The sequence below is a fragment of the Styela clava genome, chromosome 12 (assembly GCF_964204865.1).
Source record: "Styela clava chromosome 12, kaStyClav1.hap1.2, whole genome shotgun sequence".
NCBI classification, from domain to species: Eukaryota; Metazoa; Chordata; class Ascidiacea; order Stolidobranchia; family Styelidae; genus Styela; species Styela clava.
The window spans coordinates 12,626,205-12,654,190 of NC_135261.1; the positions used below are offsets into that span (position 1 = coordinate 12,626,205).

The 27,986-nt window shown below is 35.7% G+C and overlaps 2 protein-coding genes across 2 annotated transcripts; one reads left to right on the plus strand and one right to left on the minus strand.

Annotated features, from left to right (window-relative positions):
• Positions 1–1,655: 1,655 nt before the first annotated feature.
• On the minus strand, positions 1,656–10,783 carry LOC120329212 (myosin-6-like). Its single transcript, XM_039395754.2, has 32 exons — positions 10,599–10,783; positions 10,411–10,517; positions 10,172–10,315; positions 9,935–10,091; positions 9,834–9,861; positions 9,644–9,743; positions 9,304–9,396; positions 9,161–9,224; positions 8,979–9,077; positions 8,783–8,886; positions 8,553–8,691; positions 8,201–8,469; positions 7,953–8,123; positions 7,700–7,873; positions 7,375–7,613; positions 6,996–7,296; positions 6,702–6,838; positions 6,370–6,625; positions 6,056–6,298; positions 5,800–5,976; positions 5,338–5,718; positions 5,017–5,262; positions 4,807–4,933; positions 4,275–4,590; positions 4,014–4,197; positions 3,654–3,923; positions 3,445–3,581; positions 3,035–3,227; positions 2,631–2,960; positions 2,378–2,548; positions 1,969–2,304; positions 1,656–1,889 (listed from the first exon to the last, which is right to left on the minus strand). Exons 1-31 carry the CDS (start codon positions 10,693–10,695, stop codon positions 1,975–1,977), a joined length of 5,784 nt encoding a protein of 1,927 aa, XP_039251688.2. The 5' UTR covers positions 10,696–10,783; the 3' UTR covers positions 1,656–1,889; positions 1,969–1,974.
• Positions 10,784–17,439: 6,656 nt separating this feature from the next.
• On the plus strand, positions 17,440–27,121 carry LOC120329214 (uncharacterized). Its single transcript, XM_039395757.2, has 32 exons — positions 17,440–17,673; positions 17,745–17,851; positions 17,930–18,073; positions 18,153–18,309; positions 18,395–18,422; positions 18,509–18,608; positions 18,689–18,781; positions 18,862–18,925; positions 19,004–19,102; positions 19,188–19,291; positions 19,379–19,517; positions 19,608–19,876; positions 19,946–20,116; positions 20,198–20,371; positions 20,445–20,683; positions 20,768–21,068; positions 21,149–21,285; positions 21,616–21,871; positions 21,944–22,186; positions 22,276–22,452; positions 23,015–23,395; positions 23,479–23,724; positions 23,815–23,941; positions 24,111–24,426; positions 24,507–24,690; positions 24,779–25,048; positions 25,133–25,269; positions 25,448–25,640; positions 25,725–26,054; positions 26,136–26,306; positions 26,389–26,724; positions 26,810–27,121. The coding sequence occupies exons 1-31, from the start codon at positions 17,577–17,579 to the stop codon at positions 26,716–26,718; spliced, it is 5,784 nt and encodes a 1,927-aa protein (XP_039251691.2). The 5' UTR covers positions 17,440–17,576; the 3' UTR covers positions 26,719–26,724; positions 26,810–27,121.
• Positions 27,122–27,986: the final 865 nt, after the last annotated feature.

The following is a 27,986-nucleotide window of genomic DNA, read 5'->3' on the forward strand; positions in this document are numbered from 1 at the left end:
TAAAATTATTTTGAATTCACTCCTTGATATTTGTCTTTAACATCTGTCTCCGGCGTGTGGTACTGCCGGGAATATGAAAACCAAACTTCGATGTCCCATTCGGAATAGAAGTGGATTAAATTGGTTGGTATGCTAGGTTTAAATGTGTGAAAAAAATATCGCAATTACGGGGTCATTACGTAATCGATTTGGCCGTAATTACGGAATCGATTTTTGTCAATTACGTGCAAGCCTATTATTCATCGTAGTAACTGCGAAATTGAAACACAGTCAATTAATTATGCGCACGATGTACCATTTTTCCATTCTGAAACTACCGACGGAGCCGCATGCACCAAAATAAATTTTGCCAAGACCTTGTGATTTTTCAAACGGCGATATCTTGCTTAAAAATAATCTCGAGTGCGAAAGAACAAATCAAATTTAACAAATCCCAAGTTCGCAAAAATACGACTCCAATTTATTTATAGTTGGCAGTTTATCACGCAGTTTATGTTATTTTACAATAGTATTTTTTCATTTCAGTAATCCTAATGGTAGTCTCGAACGTGAGTAACGATGAGCACAATTATATTATTGCGACAAGACACTTCAAATGCTCGCAACGGTAATGAATTGAACATTTTACGCAACAGAAATCTCCTTATTGGTTTTTTTTTTAATCGCAAAGAATGTTGCGCTGAAATTTCCGATTCCAATTGTGAACCTCCTCCCTCCTAAGAATCCTGGCTGCGCTCCTGCTTATAAATAATGTCATTTTAATTCCGTCACTTTGCCATATTTCGAGGCTATATTGTTGTCAAATTTTATCAAAGCTGTTATTGCTTCTAGGAAAAGTTTTGAATTAGCCAAGTCAGTATTTTGAAAAGTAATAGAATAGCTCGCGGAGCCCCTGGTTTTCTCTCGCGGAGCCCTGGGGCTCCGTACGGAGCACTTTGAGAACCTATGTCGTAGAGTATTTGAACAAGTAGGAATTGATGAGACTTAATAACGTTCATTCGTTTGGGAAGTTATAGAATGCGTTATAATACTTCAAAATTAATCACCATCATGATCAAAACATATCACCTTCCACGCGCGCAAACGTTTTGTTATATTATTTTACAAGAAACTATTAATAATGAATATTATAGCCTTGTCTGGAGACGTGTCATTTAAAAGCGGATTTAAAGAAGGGATTTGAGACAAATGCCAATTATTCTCCAAAATTAATATTCCTTAAATGTTTTTTATACAAAGAAAGCAACGAACGAATGGAATTGCGAAAAATAGAAAGTTAACCGCAATATAACAGTGGGCGAATAGCAATATATCCGTAAAAGATTTGAGCAAATGGAAAATAATGGGGCTTACGCCGCTTTAATGTTCGTTGGGTGTTTGCGAACGGCAAATGCGTTATAGATAAGATACCTCTCATTTATCACCATCAAGATTAAGACCTACCGCATCCTTCACACACAGACGTGCTCATTTTACAAGAAACTGGTAATACTAAATGTTGCTTTGTCGTGAGACATGACATTTTCGAATGTGTTTAAATAAGGAAATTAATAAAATGCGCTCCAGTACCCTAAATCGTACTAGAACGACAGTTTGTGTCGAGCTTTATTTGCATTGTGAAATTACTTTTTCATTTAGAAATTCACGAATAAAATAACGTCCGTAGCAAAGTATTACCAAGCAAGATGGTGCTGAGACTGAACTAAATATAATCACACAAATAAACGAAAAACAAAAATGTTTTTTTCATCAAATTTATTTTCTAATAGTCATCACTTTAATAACTTTCATAACAGCAATAATTATTAGTAATCCAAAATCTCAATAACAATTTCAAACTCTTGCTCTTGTTGATTCAATCTTTTTACATTTCATGATCATTCCATTCCCTGAAATGAATCAAAAATATCTGATAAATACATTTTCTGGATACAAGAAATATTAGTTGAAAGCTAATGAAACACATACCTTGCTTCACATATCACGAGCTTTGGATCTGAGTTTGTTGAGTGCAGATTCTGCCATGTCAGCTCTTTCTTCAGCATCATCCAATTCGTGTTGCAGTTTACGATATTTTGATAAGTTTTGGTTGGCTTGTTCCTCGGCTTCTTCAGCTTGTCTCTTGTATGTTTTGACCTTGATTTGAAGTTTGTCAACGAGATCTTGGATGCGGGTCAGATTCTTTTTGTCTTCTTCTGCTTGGTATGTAACTTCCTTCAACTTGCGTTCGTATTTACGTTGGTTCTTCACAGATTCACCATTTCGGCGTTGCTCGGCATCAAGTTCATTTTCAAGTTCACGCACCTGCAATGTGTTTACAGTGAAATAACACATATTCGTATTTTCTAACCTTGAGATATTCTAGCTGGATACATACCCGGGTTTCAAGTTTTTGAACTTGTTTCTTTCCCCCTTTAAGAGCAACTTGTTCAGCTTCATCGAGTCTTTGTTGAAGATCCTTCACAGTTTGTTCCATATTCTTCTTCATTCTTTCCAAGTGAGATGAAAGATCTTGTTCTTTCTTCAATTCTTCAGCCATTGTTGCAGCCTGATGATAAATAAATTATTTAAATATTTTGAAGACAAAATTGAAATAAATTCAAAATCGAAACCCATAAAACCAATCTTACGTCAGTGATTGCTTTCTTTGCCTTTTCTTCTGCGTTTCTTTGTTCTTGAACAGATTCTTCAACTTCTCCTTGCATGGTTTGCAATTCACCTTCTAACTTGCGTTTCTGGTTAATAAGAGCAGTATTTTGTGTATGAAGAAGATTCGATCGTTCGCTGCTTTCAAGTAGTTCGGTTTCGGCGAGTTTGCGACCACGTTCTGCTTGTTCAAGTGCTGATCTCAGCTCTTCAATTTCAGCCTTGAGTAAATTTTCTCTACGATCAATGACAGCAAATTGTTCTTGAAGATCTTCAGAGTGACGTTGAGCTTCATCAACTTGCAATTCCAAATCCTTCAAAACAAAATATTTTTAAATATTCATAATGAACATTAGGAATATTAATAAAAATGAAAGAATACGGTTACTTTAACATGAGCTTGAGCAGCTTTAACTGCTTTTTGTGAATCAGCGGCTTGTCTGGTTGAATGTCCAAGTTGAATTTCAAGATCATTAAGATCTCCTTCCATCTTCTTCTTCATACGAACTGCTTCTTGTCTGGCTTTGCTCTCAGAATCTAAAGTAGTTTGCATAGATTCCAAAGATCGTTGTTGATTGCGTCTAAAAAAAAAAAGTTTGTTTATTAAGCATAAAATGAATGAATGAATAAATCCCAGCTGCTAGTAATAATAAGCATATAATTACGCATTAACTGATGAATTGCTCACCAAATACAAAATTTATTTCTTTTATTTTAAACAATTTGTACATTTTGAATAGACGATTAAACATGAAAATGAAAATAACATCGCCACTGGCTTTATATTACAACACATACCTCTGATTGTCAATTTCTTCTTCTTTTTCGCTCAGTCTTCCTTCAAAATCTTGTTTAATTTGAGCCAATTCAACTTGTAAACGAAGGACTTTGGATTCTTCTCCTTCAATGGCACCTTCTGCTTCTTCCAGAGCAGCCTAAAAAAAGTATGCCGTTGAAAATGATGTACACTGTATACAAAATACCGGAGATACGAACTTTCTATTCACCTGAATTTCATTGCGCTCATGTTCAAGTGTTCGTTTTGCTTTTTCCAGCTCATGAATGCTTTTTCCTCCTTCTCCTAGTTGATCAGTAAGATCAGCAATTTCTTCTTGAAGATTTTTGTTTTCTCTCTTGACAGTTTCAAGGGCGTCAAGAGATTCTTCATATGCATTCTTCATTTTGAACAACTCGGTTGACAAACCTCGGGCCTCTTTTTGAGCTTGTTCTAAATCAACTTGCAATTCTTCTTCCTTTTGCTTGTGCTCAGCAAGAATCTGAAGTGTTAGTAATACGATTAAAAATCTGCTCATTTATACTTGGTAGTACGCCATATATTTATTGGGACCATGCAATGTGATATCTACCTTATCGAAATTTCTTTGCTTCTTATCCAAAGCAGCAGCCGCCGAGTTAGATCTCTCAAGATCAATTGTAAGATCTTCCAATTCTCCTTGGAGACGATTCTTAGTTTTTTCAAGACTTGCACATTTTGCTTGTGTGGCTTCAACTTGCTCTTCAGCTTCTTGTAAACGAGTAGCCAATTTTTTTCTACATGACAAATGAAAGTTATGATAAAAAAACACTGCATGACCGGTCAGTATGACTAAGTAGTTGTCAAGACTTACTTTGCCTCCTCCAATTCTTCAGTTCTCTGAATGGCGTCGGTTTCATATTTGTTTCGCCATTGTGCAACTTCGGCGTTTGCTTTCGATAACGCTCGTTGAAGTTCAGCCTTTGCCTCTTGTTCTTCTTCATATTGTTCACGAAGGAGATCATTGTCGTGTCTTGAAGCTTGCACAGAATGTGCAAGAGCAGCTTTTGCTTTGGCTTCTTCTTCAACCACTCGCTTGAGTTCTTCAATTTGTTGTGATGAACTGTTCTTGGTTCTTGTGAGTTGAGCCATCAAATGCTCACGTTCTTCGAGTTGTCGTGAAAGTTCACCTGTACAAAACAAAAATCCTGAGTAAGTAAAATTAAGATCATTCAAATTCAATTAGATGTTAGATTAGGTTTGATCGCGAAGCTAACACGTTTTATAGCTGGAGTCAATGACTCATGGAGAAGCTAATCTTTACACAACCTGTTGGACATACGTTTATATCATAGGCCTTCCCCATATTCGGATTTCCTGAAAAATTGCAAATCTATTAAACCCACCATTTTCAGAAGCAAATCTAGCTTTAGCAGCGTTCAGTTCATTTACTTCTTTGGTCAAGTTGTCGCATTTAGCCTTAGATTCACCAAACTGTTCCTCGAGGCTACGCGCCATTTTCTCGTAGTTGAGCTGTAATATTAGTGCAGAGTGTTAATTTCACTTATTTTAAATCTACCGAAAATGTGTCCAGAATTTGCTGACGTTTTACTCACTTTAGCTTTGGTAACACTTTCAACGTTGGCAGCGAGATCATCAATTTCCATTTTCATTTCGCTCTTTTCTTTTTCCAATTTCTGTTTGACTCTTTGCAAATTATCGACTTGTTCGCTCATTTCAGCACTTGAATCAGCATGTTTCTTACGCAATGTTGAAACCGTTGCTTCGTGAGAAAGATTAGATTCTTCAAACTCACGGCGAAGTTTAGAGAATTCTGCCTCGCGACGCTTATTGAGCTCAACCTGGAAAATGAGTATTATCATTAGTTCATATTTGTGTTGGTACTTTTCATGAATTCAATCAACAATAGCACTTACCTGAGCAGCAGTGGCACCACCTGCTTCTTCAAGTCGTTCACTTAATTCTTCCAACTCTCTTGAAAGATCAGCTCTTTGCTTTTCTACTTTTGCTCTTGCTGCACGTTCAGCTTCAAGTTCTTCTTCGAGTTCCTCAATACGAGCTTGTAGTTCTTTGATTTTCTTCTGAAGTTGCATAACAAGAGCTTGTTCATCTTCAAGTTTAGTTGCAAGTTGACTGTATTCAAATTCTTGCTTCTTCAATTTCTCTTCCAATCTCTGCTTATCGTTTTCAAGATCCATGACTGTTTCTTGAGTAAGTCTCAAATCTCCTTCTAACTTTCTCTTAGTTCTCTCCAGATCCATGCGAAGTTTCTTTTCTTGTTCGAGAGATGCTTCAAGCTAGAAATAGAATATCGGCAATTAGCAACTAATATTGCTCTGAAAATTTAACTGATATTGTAAACAAAAAAAATCACATACATCATCAACTTGTTGTTCAAGTTTTGCTTTTTGCTTAGTAAGACTGTTGACTTTGTCTTCTTCTCCTTGCAAATCATCCAATGTTTGTTGATGTGCTTCTTGAAGAGCTTTCTTTTCTTTTTGAAGTTTTGCGATCTGTTCATCTTGGGATGCTAGTTCTTCTTGTAAATTTTTCAACTGTTTTTAAAAATATTACATATAGAATATTCGGTTCAGCCACAAATACGATTCTACAAATAATATATGATATACATACCTTGTTTTCAGTCGCGTGTTTTTCTTTCTCCACTTTAGCAAGAGTGATTTCAAGATCATCAATATCTTTCTTTAATTCGGAGCATTCGTCTTCTAGCTTGCGTTTCTTAGAAACCAATTCATTGTTCAATTCTTCTTCATCTTCTAGTCTCTCTTGTGTTTCCTTGATTTTTCCGTCTAATTCAACTTTTGTTCTAATAAGTTGATCGCAACGATCTTCAGCATCGTCAATTCTATCTTGTTCCTGTCAAAGAAAAAAATACCTTTAATTTGATAAATCCTATGTTTTACACGCATCCACGTGTAGGTACTTACAGACTGCAGCTGCAAAACCAAATCGTTCTTTTCTTGGATGAGAGAAACTTGAGATTCTTCAAGTTCCTTTCGTCTCTTAGATTCTTTTTCTAAGTTAGTTTTGAGATCTTCATTTTCGGCTTCTAATTGTTCAAGTTCTTTTGCGGCTTCAGCAGTTTGAAGGAGTGGTTTGATCTTGAACATAAGTTTCATCCATTCCCAGTCACGTACACCAAAGAAAGCACGAAGATTAGATTGAAGGACGCGGACTGCAACTCTAATAAATAAGTATCATATTGATAAGAACTGTAAAAATGGTTATACCATGCAAGATATATTGGTTAACCTAGTACCTTCTTTCGATGAGTTTATTGTATTCAATTCTCATCAGTTTACCGCGCATACGAGCTTGGATAAGTTTGAAGATGGAGGACAATTTGTTGTCACGAAGTTCTTCCAAAACACCCAACATACCAGCACGGAAGAAAACCTGAATGTATTTACATACGTTAATTTTTGTTGCTGTTTAATGGAAAAATAAAAATGTACAAGTTACGAAAACACCTGGAGAATATAGAATTTCTGCAATTCTTGTCACCATTATTTAATAATACCAATTATATTAAATAAGCATTTAATGTGCTGACCTTAGTATGACCTAACTTGTATTTTTCGTGATCGATGCCTTCAAGAGATGTGAGAATCTTTTCGGAAGCTTTCTTGCTGTCCAAGAACTGACCATCGGGAACGGCATTTGGATTGAGAATACGATATCTTTGCTTGAAATCACCATAAGGAAGTCTGTTGGGGAAACCTTTGCGGCAAATACGAATACCTTCCAACACACCATTACAACGAAGCTGATGTAAAACGACATGAGGATCCATAACTCCTGGAGTTTTTGTTTCATTAGGAACAATGCAACGGACGAAATGAGGAGCAGTAGATCTATGAAATATTTTTGTTAGATGAAATCCCGAATTATTGAATAACGAACTAAATTAGATACAAATATTTGATACTTACCTCAGATTAGTCATAAGTTTGTTCAAGCTCTCTCTGTGCATGGAAGATACAGTGTTGAAAGAACCTCCCTTCTTTCTCTTTCCACCAGATTTTGCTGCTGCAGCAGCTTCTTCTGGGCCCATATACCCTTCCCAAATAGTTTGCATGAGTTTTAAGGATGACTTTTTGTACAAGTCCACAACGCTGCTGTTAAGTGGTTCCTTGTTCTTCTCAAGCCAATCAGTAATGCTGTAGCCAACCTATAATACAAATTAATACGATATTTTATTTTGAATATGACATTTTCAGCACGATTTGAAAAATCATGAAAATCGATCCAACTTACGGTTCCAGCGTAATGATGAAGTTCGAAGTGAGATTCGAATTTTGTTTTCTTGATTGGCTTTCCGAATGCTTTCGTTTTGCCCAAATGATTTTGGTACAATTTGTCCATGAACGACTTGTCAGTGGCTTTCGGGAACATGCATTCTTCTTCGAGGATGGACATGATTCCAAGAGGCTGATGAAAAAATACGGATAACAATTTATATCAACAGTTTGGGAATTGGTTTATTGAACGTCGCTTTGTGAGTACCAACCTTCTCGATAAGTTCGATGCAAGCAGCCAAATCCATACCGAAATCAATGAAAACCCAATCAATTCCTTCCTTTTTGTATTCTTCTTGTTCAAGAACGAACATGTGATGGTTGAAAAATTGTTGCAATTTTTCATTGGTGAAGTTAATGCAAAGTTGTTCGAAGCTGTTAAACTGAAAAATCAAAATTCTAATAATAGTATGTTAAGTTGCACAATGTAGGCTGTAATTAGAAAAATTTGAAAACTCACGTCAAAAATTTCAAAACCAGCAATATCGAGTACACCAATGAAATAACTTCTTGGCAGTTTAGTGCTGAGACTATTGTTGATGATTTTGACCAACCAGTTGAAATGTTTTTCGAAAACACCTTTGCTCAATCCGCCAACACCGTATGTAACTTGTGGAACAGTTTGTCCTTTTGTTACGTATTCGTTTCCAACTTTTACGCGTGGATGGCACAAGTACTTGAGAAAATCGGCAGAGTTGAGGCCGAACAAATATGCAACTTTGTCGGCATCTGAAAGCGATGAATAGCGTTGAGAACATTTTATACACTAAACTGAAACACTGTTTACAACGTCAATAATGCTATGTATCAACCTTCTGTGCCATCAGGTTCAGCTTGTTCCTCGCGTTGTTTGTTTTTGAACTTCATGTTTTGTTGGTGCATAATACCAGCCATGATTCGATAGATTCCACTAACTTCTTCCGGTGTGAAACCAAGAACTTTAAAAGCATCCTGTTACATAAAATATATTAGACGGTTGTAAAAAAATGTATATATCAAGAAAAAATACTAGAAATTGAATACACAAACAATAATGTCTCACGTCAGTTAAAATTAATTCTTCTCCGTCATCGAGATTGTTGACGGTAACCACTCCTTGACTGATGGATTTATAGTCATAAGGATCTTTCGTCAGTAGAAGTTGATCTATGAATCAAAGTTGAGATATGCAGTTATTTGAAATTATGAAAAAAAAGACAAAGTGACAGATGTCATATATATGTGAGATATATATATACCTATGAGTTCAGGTTTTGATCCAGAGATGAGCTGATAAAAGATATGATAATTTCTCTCTCCCCCTTGTTGCCAAATGACACGAGATTTTTCAAGGAGATCTACAAAAAGAATACAAGTTAAAAATTACTTTGAATCTTACAATGCTGATGTAGATATACTCAAGGATTATGTCAGTACTCACAATGCTCAATATCTCCAGATGCAAGACTTCCGGTACTTCCAAAGTGAATTCGGATGAATTTTCCCTGAAATAAAATATTGACATTATAGTTATATTGTATTGAATCACCGAGAGGAGAAACAATAAAAATATTTTAGACTTACAAATCGAGAGGAGTTGTCATTTCTTACAGTCTTCGCGTTACCAAACGCTTCCATAGCAGGGTTGCATTGGACGATTTGATCTTCAAGTGTTCCCTAAAAATACAAATGATGAACAATTATATCAAGGGAAATTAAATACTTTACAGTTTTCTACGACTCGCGCCTGTTCGATGGTTCCATCGGTAAATATAAAACATTTTGCTTGCATCGCAACTTCTGAATTATATTAACCAGTGCAACACGCCTTAAGTTGTAGTGTAGCAAGATCCTGGTTTCTAACATGTTATTCAATATTCAATTTGTAATTATTTATCGTTCACTCGTCACTCATCCTTATTACCTTATCATCATTTCCGCCTGCATTTCCATCAGCAGCCACTAAAGCAAAATACTGAATGACTTTCTTTGTGTTTACTGTTTTACCGGCTCCAGATTCTCCACTGTGTAAAAATTGCAAACAAAATATTTTTTAAAATGTTAACGTCAGAAAACAAATTATAAATGGAATTAAAAAATTATAAATTACTCACGTAATCAACATAGATTGATTTTCTCGATCTAAATTAAAACAAAACATATTTTTAAATTAAAATAGAAATTAGATTTGTCAACAGAATTATTAGCTACTTACTCATCAACATCTCGGTATAAGCGTTATCGGCAATGGAATACAAGTGAGGAGGCATTTCAGTTCGTCTCTTTCCCCTGTAAGCGTTGATGACGTATGGAGCGTATGCAGGCAACATCTTGTACGGGTTCACGGTGACGCAGAAAAGACCGGAGTATGTCTAGATATTGCAATAGAACATAAATACACGATTAGTGATCTACATAGGCGTCTTAATAACAGTGTAATTGAAATACTCACGTAAATCATAAAAGCTTCATATCTTTCTTTGAGATTGTTGAGTACACTGGCTTCGTTCAGATGAGTCATGTTTACCATGTCTTCGCATTTGTTGTATCGAGGTGGGTTCATCAGTTGAAGATCATCTTCTTTTACAGTTACCTCCTATGTTATAAAAGTGATATTCAGTCATGTTATATTCGGTAATATTAACCTTGAACAAAAATTGATCGACTATTTTCTTATAAACTGCCTTGTACCTTGCCGTCATCACATGTTTTCAATTTTGCTTTTCCTCCTTCAATAGCAATCACTTCTCCCCTCAAATAGCTCTTTTCTTTGTCGGGAACCCATGCGTACTTTTTGCCTGTTGAAAATAGATTTGAATAGTTTTTTGCCTATAACAATTCGTTTGTTTTTAATTTGTAAGAGGACGGAGCATTCTTACCATCAGGTTTCTGAGTTTGCAAGACAAGCATTTCCTCTTGGGACATGCGAAGATACGGCGCAGCATCTTGAAAAATTGACAGATCTAAAGTCGCCATCGTATGTATAGGTTGAAGCTTTTAACCTCGGTCGTACAGCTATGAAAATGTTGCTCGAATGAGTGAGTTTAGCGTTGATGCAAATGCTCTGAATAGCAAAACAGAAATCATATAAAAACAGTCAAACGCTTCGTCGGTTGTATTCAAGCAATGGTTGAGATCCTTACCTGAATTATTCACGACTGATACCAGAAAACTCTGGAAGCTAAAACTTTATACGACCGCACATCTGGAACGGTGCGAAACACATTTTCGCACCTTCGGCGACAAGCGATATATCGTACATAGAATTGCTAATTGAATGAGAGTGAATATGGTACTAGGTATAAGTAAGCGCCTCAAAATAAACGCTGCGGTGTAAGTCTGCAATTCGCTATGTCGTAACTGATGAACATTTTTATTAAATTAGATAATACTTCCGAATTTTTTTGGAATCAAATACATTAAAAAACATCTAAAGTGCAGTGTCATTTTATAAAACTAGTTTATGCATTTAGATAAAAACTTATATTGATAAGCAAGACTGTTATGTTTTTCTTTCGTCATGAAAAATACCTTTTTTAAAGTTCTTTTAATGGACATATAACACTAAGAAAAATACACATATAAATACAGCAAAACAGTAAAGAAAAGACTTTTTTAATTTCATTGCTCTTCGTTATGAAATTGTGACACATCGTCTACCATCTTTAAATTTCAAGCATGGTCGACAACTTGGACATTGATAGTTTCTGACATTACATGCAATGCTAAGTTTATTCCGCAATTTTTCATTTCAACACATTAACTTACAGACTAAATTTTCACGATCTTTGCCAGAAATCAGACACAATTACGAATTTACAAAATACATATCTGGCTTAGCAATACATTAAATATTGACGAAGTTTTTAGTAATACTGAAAATTCCTAAAAGCAAATTATACTAGTACGTTTTGAAAAATGTCATATTAATTATGTTTCAATTACAGTTTTTATTGAAATACACCAATTTTTTTTTTTTTATAAGACACACATTATACGAGATGATACTAAAATCTTCGAATCATTGATAAGCTTTTATGGAGTACACTAGGTTATGGATAAATTCAAAATGACTCAAAAGGAAAATCTCAAACAAAGAACATAATCAGCATTTTAATTTTATTCCGTCATCTTTGTGATTATGGTATGGCATGGGAAGGAATGATGAGGCTGAAGTCACATTTCTCACGTAATCACCGCTGTTGTATCTTGTCATATACGACATTGTCCCACATATGCTTTGTCTTTATTATGATCGAACTTGATACCAACTTGTATAAATCGGTCGAATTTTATTAACATTGGCATCTTAATTCTTCAAAGGTTTCTTTTAATTTTTTGGAAATTTTGGTAATTTATTTTATGAATGAAATGTATTAAAATGATTCACATATATATCGTGATTGAATATTTTTTTATTATCATACACTGACCAATAGGATAACCGTCATTTCAGAAGTATAAGCGTTCGAATGATACGAGTCCACGGGGCTTATTTAATTTTGTTTATATCATGCGGGCACAATTAGCAAACCCGATGCTGATGACTGGAATTTTTCTGTTAAAAGTGACGTATTTTCATTCCATTAAAAAAAGAAGCATTGGAGCGTTATGGTGTACATAACTGCCTAGTGTGTTGCTTTTCCTGTGTGTGTATCGACGGGAAACCTTATTGGCGTTTTTCTATTACCCTCTTACGGTTACGGCTAAAGCTCAATCGCTTCGAAAGTTTGTTGCTGCTCCGAAAAGACGATTTTGAGCGGTTCGGTAGTCACTCAAGCCTACATAACCATTAAGTCAAAAAGATATATGTCTGTATCATTTACTCGTAGATACAATTTTGGTCTTTGGCTATGTTAACAACTGATTGTTGGTTGATAACCCCAGAGCATGCGATTTACGTTTTTTTAATCGCCTAACGCATTAATCGCGACCCTTCTTTCAATAGAGCCATAATTAATATTTTTTAACAAAATGATTATTACCGATATACATAACATAACAATAAAAAACAATATAAATTTTACGCAAAATTCGTATCGACTTGCAGGAGAGCCTATATTTACGAATAATTGTTACAGTTATTCAATCGGACTGTAACTTGTAAACAGATCTGAGTGAATTAGAAATGGATCTTCTAGTGGTGATGAAATTCGGCATCGATAAGCGCCTTGCTGCCAAGCTATGTTTCACAGAACTCGAACATCATATATTTGAATATTTTGAAAACAGACAAAAATAAATGAAGATAAACGGAATATGTTTATATTTTAAATTGACACATGGACATGGCGAAGAATTCACCTCTAATAAGCCAGAGTGTATGCTCATTTCATAGGATAGGATAGGATTTACATATTTATCCCGGGGTATGGAATTATTTAGTTATTTGTTTTTCAGAACCATGGACTTGATGGTGGAGGAAGCCGTAACTGACCAGCGGTTACGTAAACCACCCTACGGCGCCGAGGAGTCCAGCAATCCTCTCGCACATAACCATCCCGCATAGGATTCGAACCTGCGAACCCACTTAGAGTAATCAGAGGCGCGTAATTCCTAACGCTTAGCACGATGGTAATGAAATAAATTTCTATTCGAGTTTAGGGAGCACCCGAACTTATTCGATTTTTCGGCTTTACAAAATGCTTACGTGTCACTGTTATATTCAATATGCATTTAATTGCTTTGGAATTCTTAAATTCTGGCCCATTAGTCTCGGAGAGAGGCGATTTTTTACCTCCAAAGGGTTGCGCAATAACAATACTAATGACAACAACGTTTTAGACAAACAATCCTTATATATATATATAAATGTTTGTCGTTGTCTTGGGATGCCGGTAGTAAATACAGTAGGCAGTGAAAACACAATAAGCGACAAATTCCACTTATGGCTTAAATCCGGGTGGTCCAAATTGCGGCCCGCCGACACATTCCGTGCAACTCGCAGAAAAAATTTAGCGTACACTACTAAATCATTGGCAGATATTTGTATTTATTAGCAGAACAATTTTGATTTAATTTTAAACTATTCCAACTGGGAATATAATATTCTTTTTCTTAATCTTGATGTCGGGATTGATGTTTGTTGAAATCACGGAATTTTATTGTTGAATATATAAACGTCAAGACGGTGGTCATATTGGAATGACGTCCTGTGATCTGTAAAATGAATTGTCTTGGGCAGACCGGACCAAGCCGGTGAGATGAGCTCGCGTCACGTAACTCTTCATTTGAAGAGACGTTTTGTGCCTTTATTTCAGTCAAAACATTCCTCTATTTTCAGGCGTTGGCCATGTGACAGCAGTGACGAACCGCAGAGCTGACTTAGCGCCGCGCGATCCTTTTTTTTTTATCTGGGTCCGAGGTCCCAACTTAGACGGACTTGGTTGTTTTTTGACGGTAGCACTAGACCTGCTAACGCTACAAGTGATAAATTCATCATACAATCATTGTAGAAAAAATGTGATTGAGATAAACTGAGAGTAAACGTATTTTCTTACTCACAACAACGTTAAACCACAGTGTATGGTGTGTTTCAAAGTAATATCTGTCACGAAAGAATATGATTTTAGGCGACATTACAAAACTAAACACGAGAAAAGATACCGGAAATACCACGATATTTCTCGGGAGACAATTTTAAATAACTAAAGGCTTTTTATAGATTCATTTAAAAACTGATTAGAACGATAAACTCTCATTCTTAAATATATTTAATTAAAGTGAGTAAACTCGCGATGTTTTGATCACTTTTGGATTTTCTCCGACTGCGGCCCGCAAGACCTTCTCGAAAATTTTTGCGGCCTGTCTACCTCGCAACCTTGGACTACCCTGGCTTAAATTATAGTCTAAAATCTTCTGAAACATCAGTAGAAATCATAACACTGCAATTCCACCATAAAATGCATGGGACCAGAATTCATTGCAGCGATAGACATGATCCAGCGCATTTTAGGCTAATATTGGATAGAGTTAGCAAGCGTCATTTACTCTATCTCTGTTTGTAAGGTGAGAAACCATCAACGATATTTTTGCGTTTACTCATTTCGATTTCAAGTTATGTGCGGTTATTTCATTATTTGAGCTACTGCCGATTTACGATGAACTTTCACTTTCAGCTAATATATATTTGTCAGTTCCCAGACGTTCTGCTTGGGCTAAGGATTGCCAAAATCGCTCGGCAAACGGTACTGTTATCATGTCCAACTTTCAGTCTACGTCATAATAATAACCTTCAGCTCTCATTTGACATTGTTTCGTCAATATATTGAGTCATACCCAGCCCACACGAGATCCAATTTTTCTTGTTTTAATTGTTTGGAAAGCGTTGAGTCTGTCGCATCTTGAAATATAATTTGTAACATTTTGATAGAATTTACTCACATACGTTTGCAGAAAAACACTACATTCAATCTACATTGTTATTTTGTCTGTCAAGATCCTGTTTTCCTAGCCTTAAACTTTGCACTGTGATTCTGATAAGATTAGTTTCATTATTATTTAAATGATTCCTTATAAAATTCTTTAATCACAGCGAAGCTTCCTAGATTATTCCGTTATCTCGCTAACGCGTTGGAAAAAATATAAAGCAAATATATGAGCATGCGTGTGAGATTTCAAAAGAATAGGGAGAACCATTGTGAACTTGGTTTCTGGCGGTTGTCAGCAGCCTGCAATGAATGATGGCAGCAAAAATCGTTCCGTAAGCTGCGAAAAGCCCTTTGCAATCAAAATAGAGTTTTGGCGATTGCTTTTTTTTCGCTATTCGCGGCTAAAATCCAATCTTTAAAATCTCCACTCTCCACAAACTAGACTTGGGCATCGAGACTATACGTTTTCTTCAGCCTGCTAAGGAGCCTTGGTAACATCTGAAACAGCAGTATTGCATCATTACATATGACTGAGGAGTCATACAACAATTCGTCATATCTTAGCAAACTATATTACGCGAAATAAGCAGTCAATTCCCATTGAGCACAATTTCTTCCATGTAAGATTAGATAACATCGTTACAGCAAATCCGTCCTATAATGTCGAACATCGGGATCAACTGCGAAAAGTGTTCAAGACCGAATATGGATGAATAGATTCATTCAGCCTACATGAATGTTTCCGATCGCCCCACAGTATATAACAATCCTATTGCCTGATTAGTTACGGAGAGTTGTCACACAGTGAATTCGAGAAAGCGAAGGCAACCATACAGAGTAATAAGCATTACTGCAGTGTACGATAAGTCAACAAGCTATCGTTGCTGACGCATATATATATATGTTTCTCCAAAAATTTTTTAATGGTCGTACTATGGTTCCTTTTGCGACTTGGTGATGACATCGTGTTTTTTTACCCAAATATTCATTTATTCGAACTATCCAAGCATTCGCTGTTAAAAATGAAAGGCTACTAATTCTTGCCAATTTTCGGGAAAATTTGAATTGCCACAGTTGAAATAAAACTCTTTTGGCGACAAACCGACCAATTTGAACAGAAACAGTTCAAAGTGGGTTTCAATATTCCTATTGCCTAAATTACGAATTCGCTATTGTTTATGTTATGTATTATTATGTATTTGTTTTATTTATTGTAGGTATCCTCAATCTCGATTAGTTCTTATTTTCGAGTAATTTATTACTGTTGTTGTTTCCGATTAATGTCACATTTAATCTGCGATTTTCAACCCTGGCTTGGATTTCTCATTCGCTCATTCGCTCGCTATTATGGGTGTTTCAACATTTCTTAATGCTGTGCAGGTATTATGTTATTTTTACAAATTGATATTTAATTGTTTGTAGTTTAAACAAACAATGATGCAACTATATAAAATGTATTGGGCTCGCACAATTTCTAAATATGACATGATCTTTCGTAAGTGCAATCCGACGAAGAGGACCAAGAATTGAAAAGTATACTGAAAGGCTATTGCCGGAAAAATACAATGAATTTCTTTTGCATCTACTGTGGTGGAACTTGAGTACACGATGAGAAATAAAGTTTTGATCTTGATATAACATAGCTAGCATGTTAAACTGAAACATGCATTATTTTTTCTCTTTAATGAATATATTCTATTGGTGTCATTAGCAAGAAGTTTACACATAAAATACTCATCTGAATTCTATCAGTTTTTCATTGTCGTAGATTGGGATGCTATTTAAATAAATAAAAAAAAATTTCACATCAACCGCTGATCAAATGTAGCACCACGAATAAATACTGAATTTACGTAATTAAGTCGTGTAGTTCAAACTAATATTTTTATGGCACGATTTGCAGACTGCAGACTGATTTGACTCTTGCTGCATGGGTATAATATTTAACTTTCCGTTTGATATAAAATTTTTAATTCCCATACTCACTTCTCGAATTCCTGCAAATGGAGATTCAATTAATTTCTAGTAACTGCATTTTGGTCGCGGATAGTATGATATATATCGATATATAAAAAAAAATTTTTTGTAAGAGTTCAAATATTTTTCTCGGTCGAATGCTGCTTTGAAGTGTGGCAGTTGAATACCATTTCAGTTCTCCATTGGTTTATGCGGAGAATGCCGTAACATTTGTGCGCTACATTCGCAGTTTAAGTTAGATGCGCTATGCAATAACTGTTCTAGCAGCATATTACAGCTGTTATCACTTGTGGTGCTAATAATTTTACCAGCGCTGCGAAAATGTGACGAGTATAAAAGGAGATTCTGATAGCATTTAAAACATTATACATTCTACTTCGTTGGTGTACATTGTCTCTGATTCAAATATCGGATTTGAGATTTCGCTATAATTTAATAGTTATAACCTTTAGAGGTTTATTATCCAAGGTTAGGATTTATAGACAGTGAAGTTCGACAAATTCAGCAGCAATGGCAACTCTGGATTTATCTATATTCCAAGATGCTGCTCAATACTTGCGAATGTCTCAAGAAGAAATGCTAGTTTTACAAACTCAGAAACCCGATGGTGAGTTATCCTTATTTACACAACATTGAAAAATATTATGGAATTATTAATTGCATTATTCGCATTTACAGGTAAGAAATATGCCTGGGTTCCGGATAAGGAGAAGTCTTATGTCAGAGGTGAGGTTCTTGGAATCGAAGGAGGAAAAGCAAAACTGAAGACGTGTGACGATGGAAAGGTACCATATACAAACTTATTTTTGTATTATATATTCTGCATTCTTTTTTTAAAACTACTTTGCATTCCATTATTATAGGAAGTAACTGTGAAAGAAGATGATCTTCAACTGATGAACCCACCCCGATACAACAAATGCGAAGACATGGTAAACATGACCCATTTGAACGAAGCCAGCGTACTCAACAATCTCAAAGAAAGATACGAAGCCTTCATGATTTACGTGAGTATTTCCATTACATTGTTATTAAAACGCCTTTGTATATCACTCATCGTGTATTTATGTTCGATTGCAATATTAGACATACTCCGGTCTTTTCTGCGTCACCGTGAACCCGTACAAGATGTTGCCTGCATACGCCCCATACGTCATCAACGCTTACAAGGGAAAGAGACGAACTGAGATGCCCCCTCACTTGTATTCTATTGCTGACAATGCATACACTGAGATGTTGATGAGTAAGTATGACTAGCGATGTTACTACAACTTGGTAACTTTGAAAACAAATACTCATATTCATATACGATTCTTTTTCCGTTTCAGACCGCGAGAACCAGTCAATGTTGATTACGTGAGTGCCTTAAATTAAATATAATATCATGCAAATACAGAAAGTATGCAATGATCATTTTTTATTATTTTTCATTATTTACACAGTGGAGAATCTGGAGCCGGAAAAACTGTGAACACAAAAAAGGTCATTCAGTATTTTGCTCTTGTTGCCGCTGACGGCAATGCTGGTGGAAATGATGATAAGGTATGGACAATTATATACCAAAAAATACTTCTTTCTTGCTTTTATCTGATTTAATAAATTTGCTCATTATCGCACTTCAGGGAACTTTGGAAGATCAAATCGTGCAATGTAACCCTGCTATGGAAGCGTTCGGTAACGCAAAAACTGTAAGAAACGACAACTCTTCTCGTTTCGTAAGTTGCTTATTATTTGAAAATATTCTTGTACTGTTGATAAAAGCTATAATCATTCTAAGCACGCCTTATAATTGCAGGGAAAATTCATCCGAATTCATTTTGGTAGCACCGGAAGTCTAGCATCTGGAGACATTGAGCATTGTAAGTGAAAATTAAAGCTTCATTCATACTTCTGGAAATATTTTCATTGTATTCATATTTACTATTGTTAATTCCCAGATCTTCTCGAAAAATCTCGAGTCATCTGGCAACAGGGAGGAGAAAGAAACTACCATATATTTTATCAGCTAATCTCAGGATCAAAACCGGAACTGATTGGTACATATAAGACATATAATAAGAATCATTTTCTCTGTATTTATTGTGACGTTAAACGGCTAAATATATGTATTATCTTCCACAGACCAACTTCTTCTCACAAAGGATCCTTACGACTACAAATCCATTAGTCAGGGTGTTGTTTCTGTCAACAACTTAGATGACGGAGAAGAATTGCTTTTAACTGATGTAAGGAATTTTAGTTAAATATTCAATATTGATAGTAAAAATTTTATCATAAAATTAAAGAAACATAGAGATTATTACTTGTTATAGGATGCATTCAAAGTTCTTGGGTTTACACCAGAAGAAATTAGTGGAATCTATCGCATCATGGCTGGTATTATGCACCAACAAAACATGAAGTTCAAAAACAAGCAACGTGAAGAACAAGCGGAACCTGATGGCACAGAAGGTTCATATACAACAATTTTAAGTTTTCTAAACCCAGTGTTCCACTTTATTGTATGAGATGTACTCAATTAACGCTATTCATCGTATTCAGATGCCGACAAAGTTGCATATTTGTTCGGTATGAACTCTGCGGATTTTCTCAAGTACTTGTGCCATCCACGCGTAAAAGTTGGAAACGAATACGTAACTAAAGGACAAACTGTCCCACAAGTTACCTATGGTATTGGCGGATTGAGTAAAGGTGTTTTTGAAAAACATTTCAACTGGTTGGTCAAAATCATCAACAACAGTCTCAGCACTAAACTGCCAAGAAGTTACTTCATTGGTGTACTCGATATTGCTGGTTTTGAAATCTTCGACGTAAGTTTTCTTAATAGCAGCTTACATTGTGCAACTCAACATACTAATATTTAAATTTTGATTCCCCAGTTTAACAGCTTTGAACAACTTTGCATCAATTTCACCAATGAAAAATTGCAACAATTTTTCAACCATCACATGTTCGTTCTTGAACAAGAAGAATACAAGAAGGAAGGAATTGATTGGGTTTTTATTGATTTCGGCATGGACTTGGCTGCTTGCATTGAACTTATCGAAAAAGTTAGTATTCAAATATTTTCAATTTGAATAAATGTATTTATATATCACAGTTCAATGTAATAATACTTGTACATTTTACAGCCTCTTGGAATCATGTCTATCCTTGAAGAAGAATGCATGTTCCCGAAAGCTACAGATAAATCTTTCATGGACAAATTGTACCAAAATCACTTGGGCAAAACCAAGGCGTTTGGAAAGCCAATCAAAAAGACAAAATTCGAATCTCACTTTGAGCTTCACCATTACGCTGGAACTGTAAGTATTCGAGTTGTTTCGATTTCTTCTCTGGTTACAAAGATTTAATAATTACATTTTATATTTAATCAAGGTTGGATACAGCATCACCGATTGGCTCGAGAAAAATAAGGAACCATTGAACAACAGCGTTGTAGAATTGTACAAAAAGTCGTCATTGAAACTTATGCAAACTATCTGGGAAGGTTATATGAGCCCGGAGGAAGCAGCTGCAGCTGCGAAATCTGGAGGAAAGAGAAAGAAGGGAGGTTCTTTCAACACTGTATCTTCTATGCATAGAGAGAGCTTGAACAAACTCATGACTAACCTGAGGTACATAGTATAACAAATGGAATATTCACTTATGCAATATTCCTTTGACTGGTAATATTTAAACTATCATGATGTATTTTCCAGATCAACTGCTCCACATTTCGTCCGTTGTATTGTTCCCAATGAAACAAAAACTCCAGGAGTTATGGATCCTCATGTTGTTCTACATCAGCTTCGTTGTAATGGTGTTTTGGAAGGTATTCGTATTTGTCGCAAAGGTTTCCCCAACAGACTTCCTTATGGCGATTTCAAACAAAGATACCGTATTCTTAACCCAAATGCCGTTCCCGATGGTCAATTCTTGGATAGTAAGAAAGCTTCCGAAAAGATTCTCACATCCCTTGAAGGCATTGATCACGAAAAATACAAACTCGGTCACACTAAGGTGAGAAGAGTTGAATATTGATGCGATTCGTTGTCATTTAGTATTTTGAAATTTTCACAACATCGTATGAATTTTCATAGGTTTTCTTCCGTGCTGGCATGTTGGGTGTTTTGGAAGAACTTCGTGACAACAAACTGTCATCAATCTTTAAACTTATTCAAGCTCGTATGCGCGGTAAATTAATGAGAATCGAATACAACAAACTTATTGAAAGAAGGTAAATAGAAACATTTAACAATTTAAACTTAATCATATTCTGAAATTACTTGATTGAAATGTCTCATCTTATCTTAATAGTTCTAAATATACACAAATACGAACATCGTCGTGAGCAACGGTACAATATATGTTATGTGCTTTCTCACATTATGGTGCATTTTCCTATGCACGGTTTAAAACAATTATATTTTTATTTTTTGTATTTATGTTTGCAAACCCATTAGTATTCCTTCAGTTCCCAGTACTCATTTGATTATCTCGTAGTCCTCAGCAACAAAACAAAACAAAATTTATCCTTTTCATAACCTAATCAATAAAACTTATTCAGAGTGGCAGTCCGCGTTCTTCAATCTAACCTTCGCGCTTTCTTTGGTGTACGTGACTGGGAATGGATGAAACTTATGTTCAAGATCAAGCCACTCCTCCAAACTGCTGAAGCTGCAAAAGAACTTGAACAATTGGAAGCCGAAAACGAAGAACTCAAGACCAACTTTGAAAAAGAATCCAAGAGACGAAAGGAACTTGAAGAATCTCAAGTTTCTCTCATCCAAGAAAAGAACGATTTGGTTTTACAGTTGCAGTCTGTGAGTATCAATGTGGTGATGCGTGCAATACATTTGGAATTATCCAATTCACGTTTTAACTTTATCTGACAGGAACAAGATAGAATCGACGATGCTGAAGATCGTTGCGATCAACTTATTAGAACCAAAGTTGAATTGGACGGAAAAATCAAGGAAACACAAGAAAGACTAGAAGATGAAGAAGAATTGAACAATGAATTGGTTTCTAAAAAGCGCAAGCTAGAAGATGAATGCTCCGAATTAAAGAAAGATATTGATGATCTTGAAATCACTCTTGCTAAAGTGGAAAAAGAAAAACACGCTACTGAAAATAAGGTATGTGCAAAATATCACCCTAGTTCTATATGCCTTAAAACAAAATTAACTCCGTTGATATATTGTTTGTTTATGTTTTTTATTTACAGTTGAAAAATTTGCAAGAAGAACTAGCCACACAAGATGAACAGATCGCTAAACTTCAAAAAGAAAAGAAAGCTCTTCAAGAAGCACATCAACAAACATTGGATGATTTACAAGGCGAAGAAGACAAAGTCAACAGTCTTTCTAAGCAAAAGGCAAAACTTGAACAACAAGTTGATGACGTAAGCATAACATACTTACCATACGTTCCGCTTTGGGCGAGACAGTCCCGCTTTAAAGTCTTGTCCCGCCGTCCCGTCAAGTCAGCTAAAAGTCCCGCTTTTGCGTTCAGCCATCCAGCATAATACACGAACATGTTCTCGTTACTGTTGTTTCCGTGTAGCGCAGCGCTAGCCTACCTACTGAAGGTGAATGCGTTTGTTTCCCACTGATTCTCATTGATAGCAGACGTATCGCATGTAAAACCAATACTAATTAGTCTAAAATCGAATTATTTGTACCGGTATCGTTAACGTCAATTCCTTTCTATTTTTCAAACTGAACCCGATATTTGTACAGAGAATATGCGCATAAAATTTCGATACCAATATGGTCGATAAAGACAGCTTTAAATGTAGGAATGAAGGCCTATGTAGTAAAATCGGAAAATGATAAGTTACAAAATCACAGCTAAGGGGTCGTTGTCTTTTGAGGCGTCCCGCTTTGAGGTCACAAAAAAATGGTAACCCAATATATATACATATTTTGATACATTGTATGATGATAATTACATTTTGTTTCCAGCTTGAAGCTTCTCTCGAACAAGAAAAGAAACTCCGAATGGATCTGGAGCGAACTAAAAGAAAGTTGGAAGGAGATTTGAGACTTACTCAGGAAACAGTCATGGATCTTGAAAACGATAAACAGAGATTGGAAGAGAAATTGAAGAAGCAAGAATTTGAATACAGTCAACTTGCAACTAAACTTGAAGATGAACAAGCTCTTGTTATGCAACTCCAAAAGAAAATCAAAGAACTTCAAGCTCGTATTGAAGAACTTGAAGAAGAACTCGAAGCTGAACGTGCAGCAAGAGCAAAAGTTGAAAAGCAAAGAGCTGATCTTTCAAGAGAGTTGGAAGAATTAAGTGAACGACTTGAAGAAGCTGGCGGTGCAACTGCTGCACAGGTAAATAAAAGGACGCACATAGTTTCTATACTTATAATATTGCTTAATACATAATATACTGAAACAATGAATTTACTTTTCAGCTTGAACTGAATAAACGCCGTGAGGCTGAATTTTCAAAACTTCGCCGCGAGTTTGAAGAATCCAATCTTGCTCACGAAGCAACAGTTTCAACATTACGTAAGAAGCATGCTGATTCAAGTGCTGAAATGAGCGAACAGGTCGATAACTTACAAAGAGTCAAACAGAAATTGGAAAAAGAAAAGAGTGAAATGAAAATGGAAATTGATGATCTCGCTGCCAACGTTGAGAGCGTTACTAAGGCTAAGGTATGTATTAGTTTTTTTACGGTTTATTATTATCAGTAGATGTATATATTCAACTGATAGATATATATATTCAATATTCTTGTGTTTTAGCTTAACTATGAAAAAATGGCTCGCAATCTAGAAGAACAGTTCGGTGAAGCAAAATCCAAGTGTGACAACTTGACAAAAGAAGTAAACGAATTGAACGCATCTAAAGCGCGATTCTCCTCAGAAAATGGTAAGTTGACATTCAGAAATCAAGTGCTTTCCCTTAATAAGTGATTTGTTCTAAAGAATATCGCCAACAAACTTCACGCAAATCAAAGTGTCGTTAATAATGTATTTAATACTGTTTTTATATTGATTACTGTTTTATAGGCAAGAATTATTTTCTCATATTTTTCCAGGCGAACTTTCGCGTCAACTCGAAGAACGTGAGCATTTGATGGCTCAACTTACAAGAACCAAAAACAGTTCTTCACAACAAATTGAAGAACTCAAGAGAGTTGTTGAAGAAGAAGCTAAAGCGAAAGCTGCTCTTGCACATTCTGTACAAGCTTCAAGACACGATAACGATCTTCTTCGTGAACAATATGAAGAAGAACAAGAAGCAAAGGCTGAACTCCAACGAGCTCTATCAAAAGCAAACGCAGAAGTTGCACAATGGCGAAACAAATATGAAACCGACGCTATTCAGAGAACTGAAGAATTGGAAGAAGCAAAGTAAGTTACCACCATCATTTAGAAACAAAATTTTATAATTAGCTCTCATACATGTAAAATTCCTAATATCTGTCATGCAGGAAGAAGTTGGCCACTCGTTTGCAAGAAGCTGAAGAGCAGGTCGAAGCCACCCAGGCAAAATGTGCAAGCCTTGAAAAAACAAAGAACCGACTCCAAGGGGAATTGGAAGATCTCACAATCGACCTTGAGAGATCTAACTCGGCTGCTGCAGCTTTAGACAAGAAGCAAAGAAACTTTGACAAGGTAAATAAATATATGCTCAAAATCTGACAAACACAGAGTTATTATTTGGACACATTAAGCAAATTACTAATGCTGAAATGGTTTTTAGATTCTTGCCGAACACAAACAAAAAGAAGAAGAATTGCAAGTAGATTTAGAACAAGCACAGAAAGAAGCTCGTGGTTTGTCAACTGAATTGTTCAAGATGAAGAATGCTTATGAAGAATCTCTTGATGCTCTTGAAACTGTCAAGAGAGAAAACAAGAATCTTCAAGAAGAAATTGCTGATCTTACTGATCAGCTAGGAGAAGGAGGAAAAAGCATACATGAACTTGAAAAGGCAAAGAGAACTTTGGAACACGAACGCAACGAAATACAGGTATTTAACACGACTTGATGATTGATCATCAATTTTAGTTGATATCATAAAGTATTTTTTCTTGAATATGATTTCAAATTGCAGGCCGCTCTAGAAGAAGCAGAAGGTGCCATCGAAGGTGAAGAATCAAAGGTCCTCCGTTTACAAGTGGAGATGGCTCAAATCAAACAGGACTTCGAAAGAAGACTCAGTGAAAAAGAAGAAGAAATTGATAGCCAAAGGTAAGTTAAGACTCAAATTAGCGATAATGAATAAACTCGGAAACGATTTTGCAACTGCTATCATTTGCTGCGCAACCAGTTTTAATACGTATTTGCAATTATCGGCAAAATTTCAATAGAAAACTCATAAATTTTTATTTCATATACTCAAAAATAAAAACATTATTCAAACTTGCAGACGAAACCAACAACGGTCCCTTGAATCAATGCAAACTACTTTGGATTCTGAGAGTAAGGCAAGACAAGAAGCAGTTCGTATGAAGAAGAAGATGGAAGGAGATCTCAACGATCTTGAAATTCAACTTGGACATTCTACTCGACAAGCTACTGATTCCCAGAAAGCAGTTAAAGCTGCCCAAGCTCATGTTAAGGTTCGTACGTTTACGAAATAAATATAATTTTTAATTTGAAATGTCTTAATATATCTCTTATGTCTATCTTAAATTTTATAATAGGATTTAGAATTGCAAGTCGATGAAGCTCAACGTCACTCTGAAGATCTGCAAGAACAATTCGCTGTCATCGATCGCAGAGAAAACTTACTGAAGGCTGAAATTGATGAGTTGAGATCAGCACTCGAACAAGCAGAACGCGGCCGCAAACTTGCAGAAACTGAACTACTTGAGAGCAGCGAACGATCCAATCTTCTTCATACACAAAACACCGCACTTATCAACCAGAAACGCAAGTTGGAAGGTGAATTGCAAAACATGCAAGGAGAGGTTGAAGAATCTGTTCAGGAACAGAGAAACGCAGAAGAAAAAGCAAAGAAAGCAATTACAGACGTATGATCATTAGCAATTTAGTATTATACCACGAGACTAATTCCCAAAATATATAATGCTTATTAAATATTTTACTTACAGGCTGCAACAATGTCTGAAGAACTTAAAAAGGAACAAGATCTTTCATCTCACTTGGAAAGAATGAAGAAGAATATGGAACAAACTGTGAAGGATCTTCAACAACGACTCGATGAAGCTGAACAAGTTGCACTTAAAGGAGGAAAGAAACAAGTTCAAAAACTTGAAACTAGAGTATGTATAATATGCAAATGCAACCGACCGTTTACACGGTTTTCTATTATACACATACTTATATGTAACTCTATCATTTTAGGTCCGCGAACTTGAGAACGAACTTGATGCAGAACAGCGTCGAAATGGTGAATCTGTGAAAAACCAGCGTAAACATGAACGTAAGTTGAAGGAAGTCACTTATCAAGCAGAAGAAGACAAAAAGAATCTGACCCGCATTCAAGATCTTGTTGACAAACTTCAAATCAAGGTCAAAACATACAAGAGACAAGCTGAAGAAGCCGAGGAACAAGCCAACCAAAACTTATCAAAATATCGTAAACTGCAACACGAATTGGATGATGCTGAAGAAAGAGCTGACATGGCAGAATCTGCTCTCAACAAACTCAGATCTAAAGCTCGTGATATGTGAAGCAAAGTAAGTTGAAATGTCAAACGAATAAATTTTGAGACATAACTTGCTAGAACTCCTACATTACTAAGCTCATTTTTCACATTTGCAGGAAATGGAATAAATCAAACGCCATCATGAAATTTGGAAGGACTTCATGCTGCATCGTTTATTTTTGTTATGAATAGTATCTTCATTTCGTACTCTTGCCTTTCTTACATTTTCCATACCATTCTCTTTATTTTTCCTTTTCAAGTCCATGCCTATCCGTGATTTTGGTCTTGTGATATTTACGACTGAATATGCGTTGCTCGAATTATTTGAATTTTTTTTCACTCCGATCAATCAATCATGTGATATGTTTTTGTACTTACGTGATGTCTTTTTTTTTATTACAATGAATTAATACAAATGTTGCAAATTACTTTACTTGTGTTTAATAATCAGTATAGATCACGTCAGGGAAAATCAAAATGGGTTCTTATTTGTCCGTTCATTCGAATAAACAACGGGTTTTTAAACTTTTTTTTGATACGGACCCGGAAAATATTTTCTTGGTTGTGCGAACCCCTTGCAAAGCGAACTGTACAAAATGCAGAAACAGGATGAGAAATCAAGGGATAATCGACATTACATCTCAGATGCACAATTAAAGGGCTAAAATAGGCGAAACCACAAGACAAGCAAAATATCAGTTATCGTTGAAATTTTTTCAATTCATTCCATTCTTAACATTTTCACTGATCTTTCACCGACCCATTAGAAGTATTTCCCCGGCCCCTTGCGGGTTCGCAGGCCCCAGTTGAGAACCCACGGAATAACTAACAACCAGTCAATCAATGGATAAAAATGCAACCAAGTATTATTTACAACATAGAAAATCCGTAAAGTTTACTGGTCGTACGCCGTTACGACTACGCAAACACACACACGCACACGCACAATTCTAATTGATTATTATCTACTATACAGATGAAACAATGTAGGGCTTCATATCGTTATGGTGCGACCTATTGAGATGAGCTAGAATTATCGCTTCATCGCTCATATACCTTATTAACCTCCTCCAAACGATATATAATTAGTGATGTATACGTGCTCTAGACATAAATAGGAATGCTCATGCAATTTTTTTCCAGATTGTTCAGATTGAGAAGATTAAGCGACAAAGCATTTTCGAAGCTCAATGTCGTAAAATTATTATTTTGAGATCTTAGGTAAACTATACTGTTAGGTATTCCACAAACTTGTAACATGTCATAATTCCATGAATGTTATTGCTCTTTGGA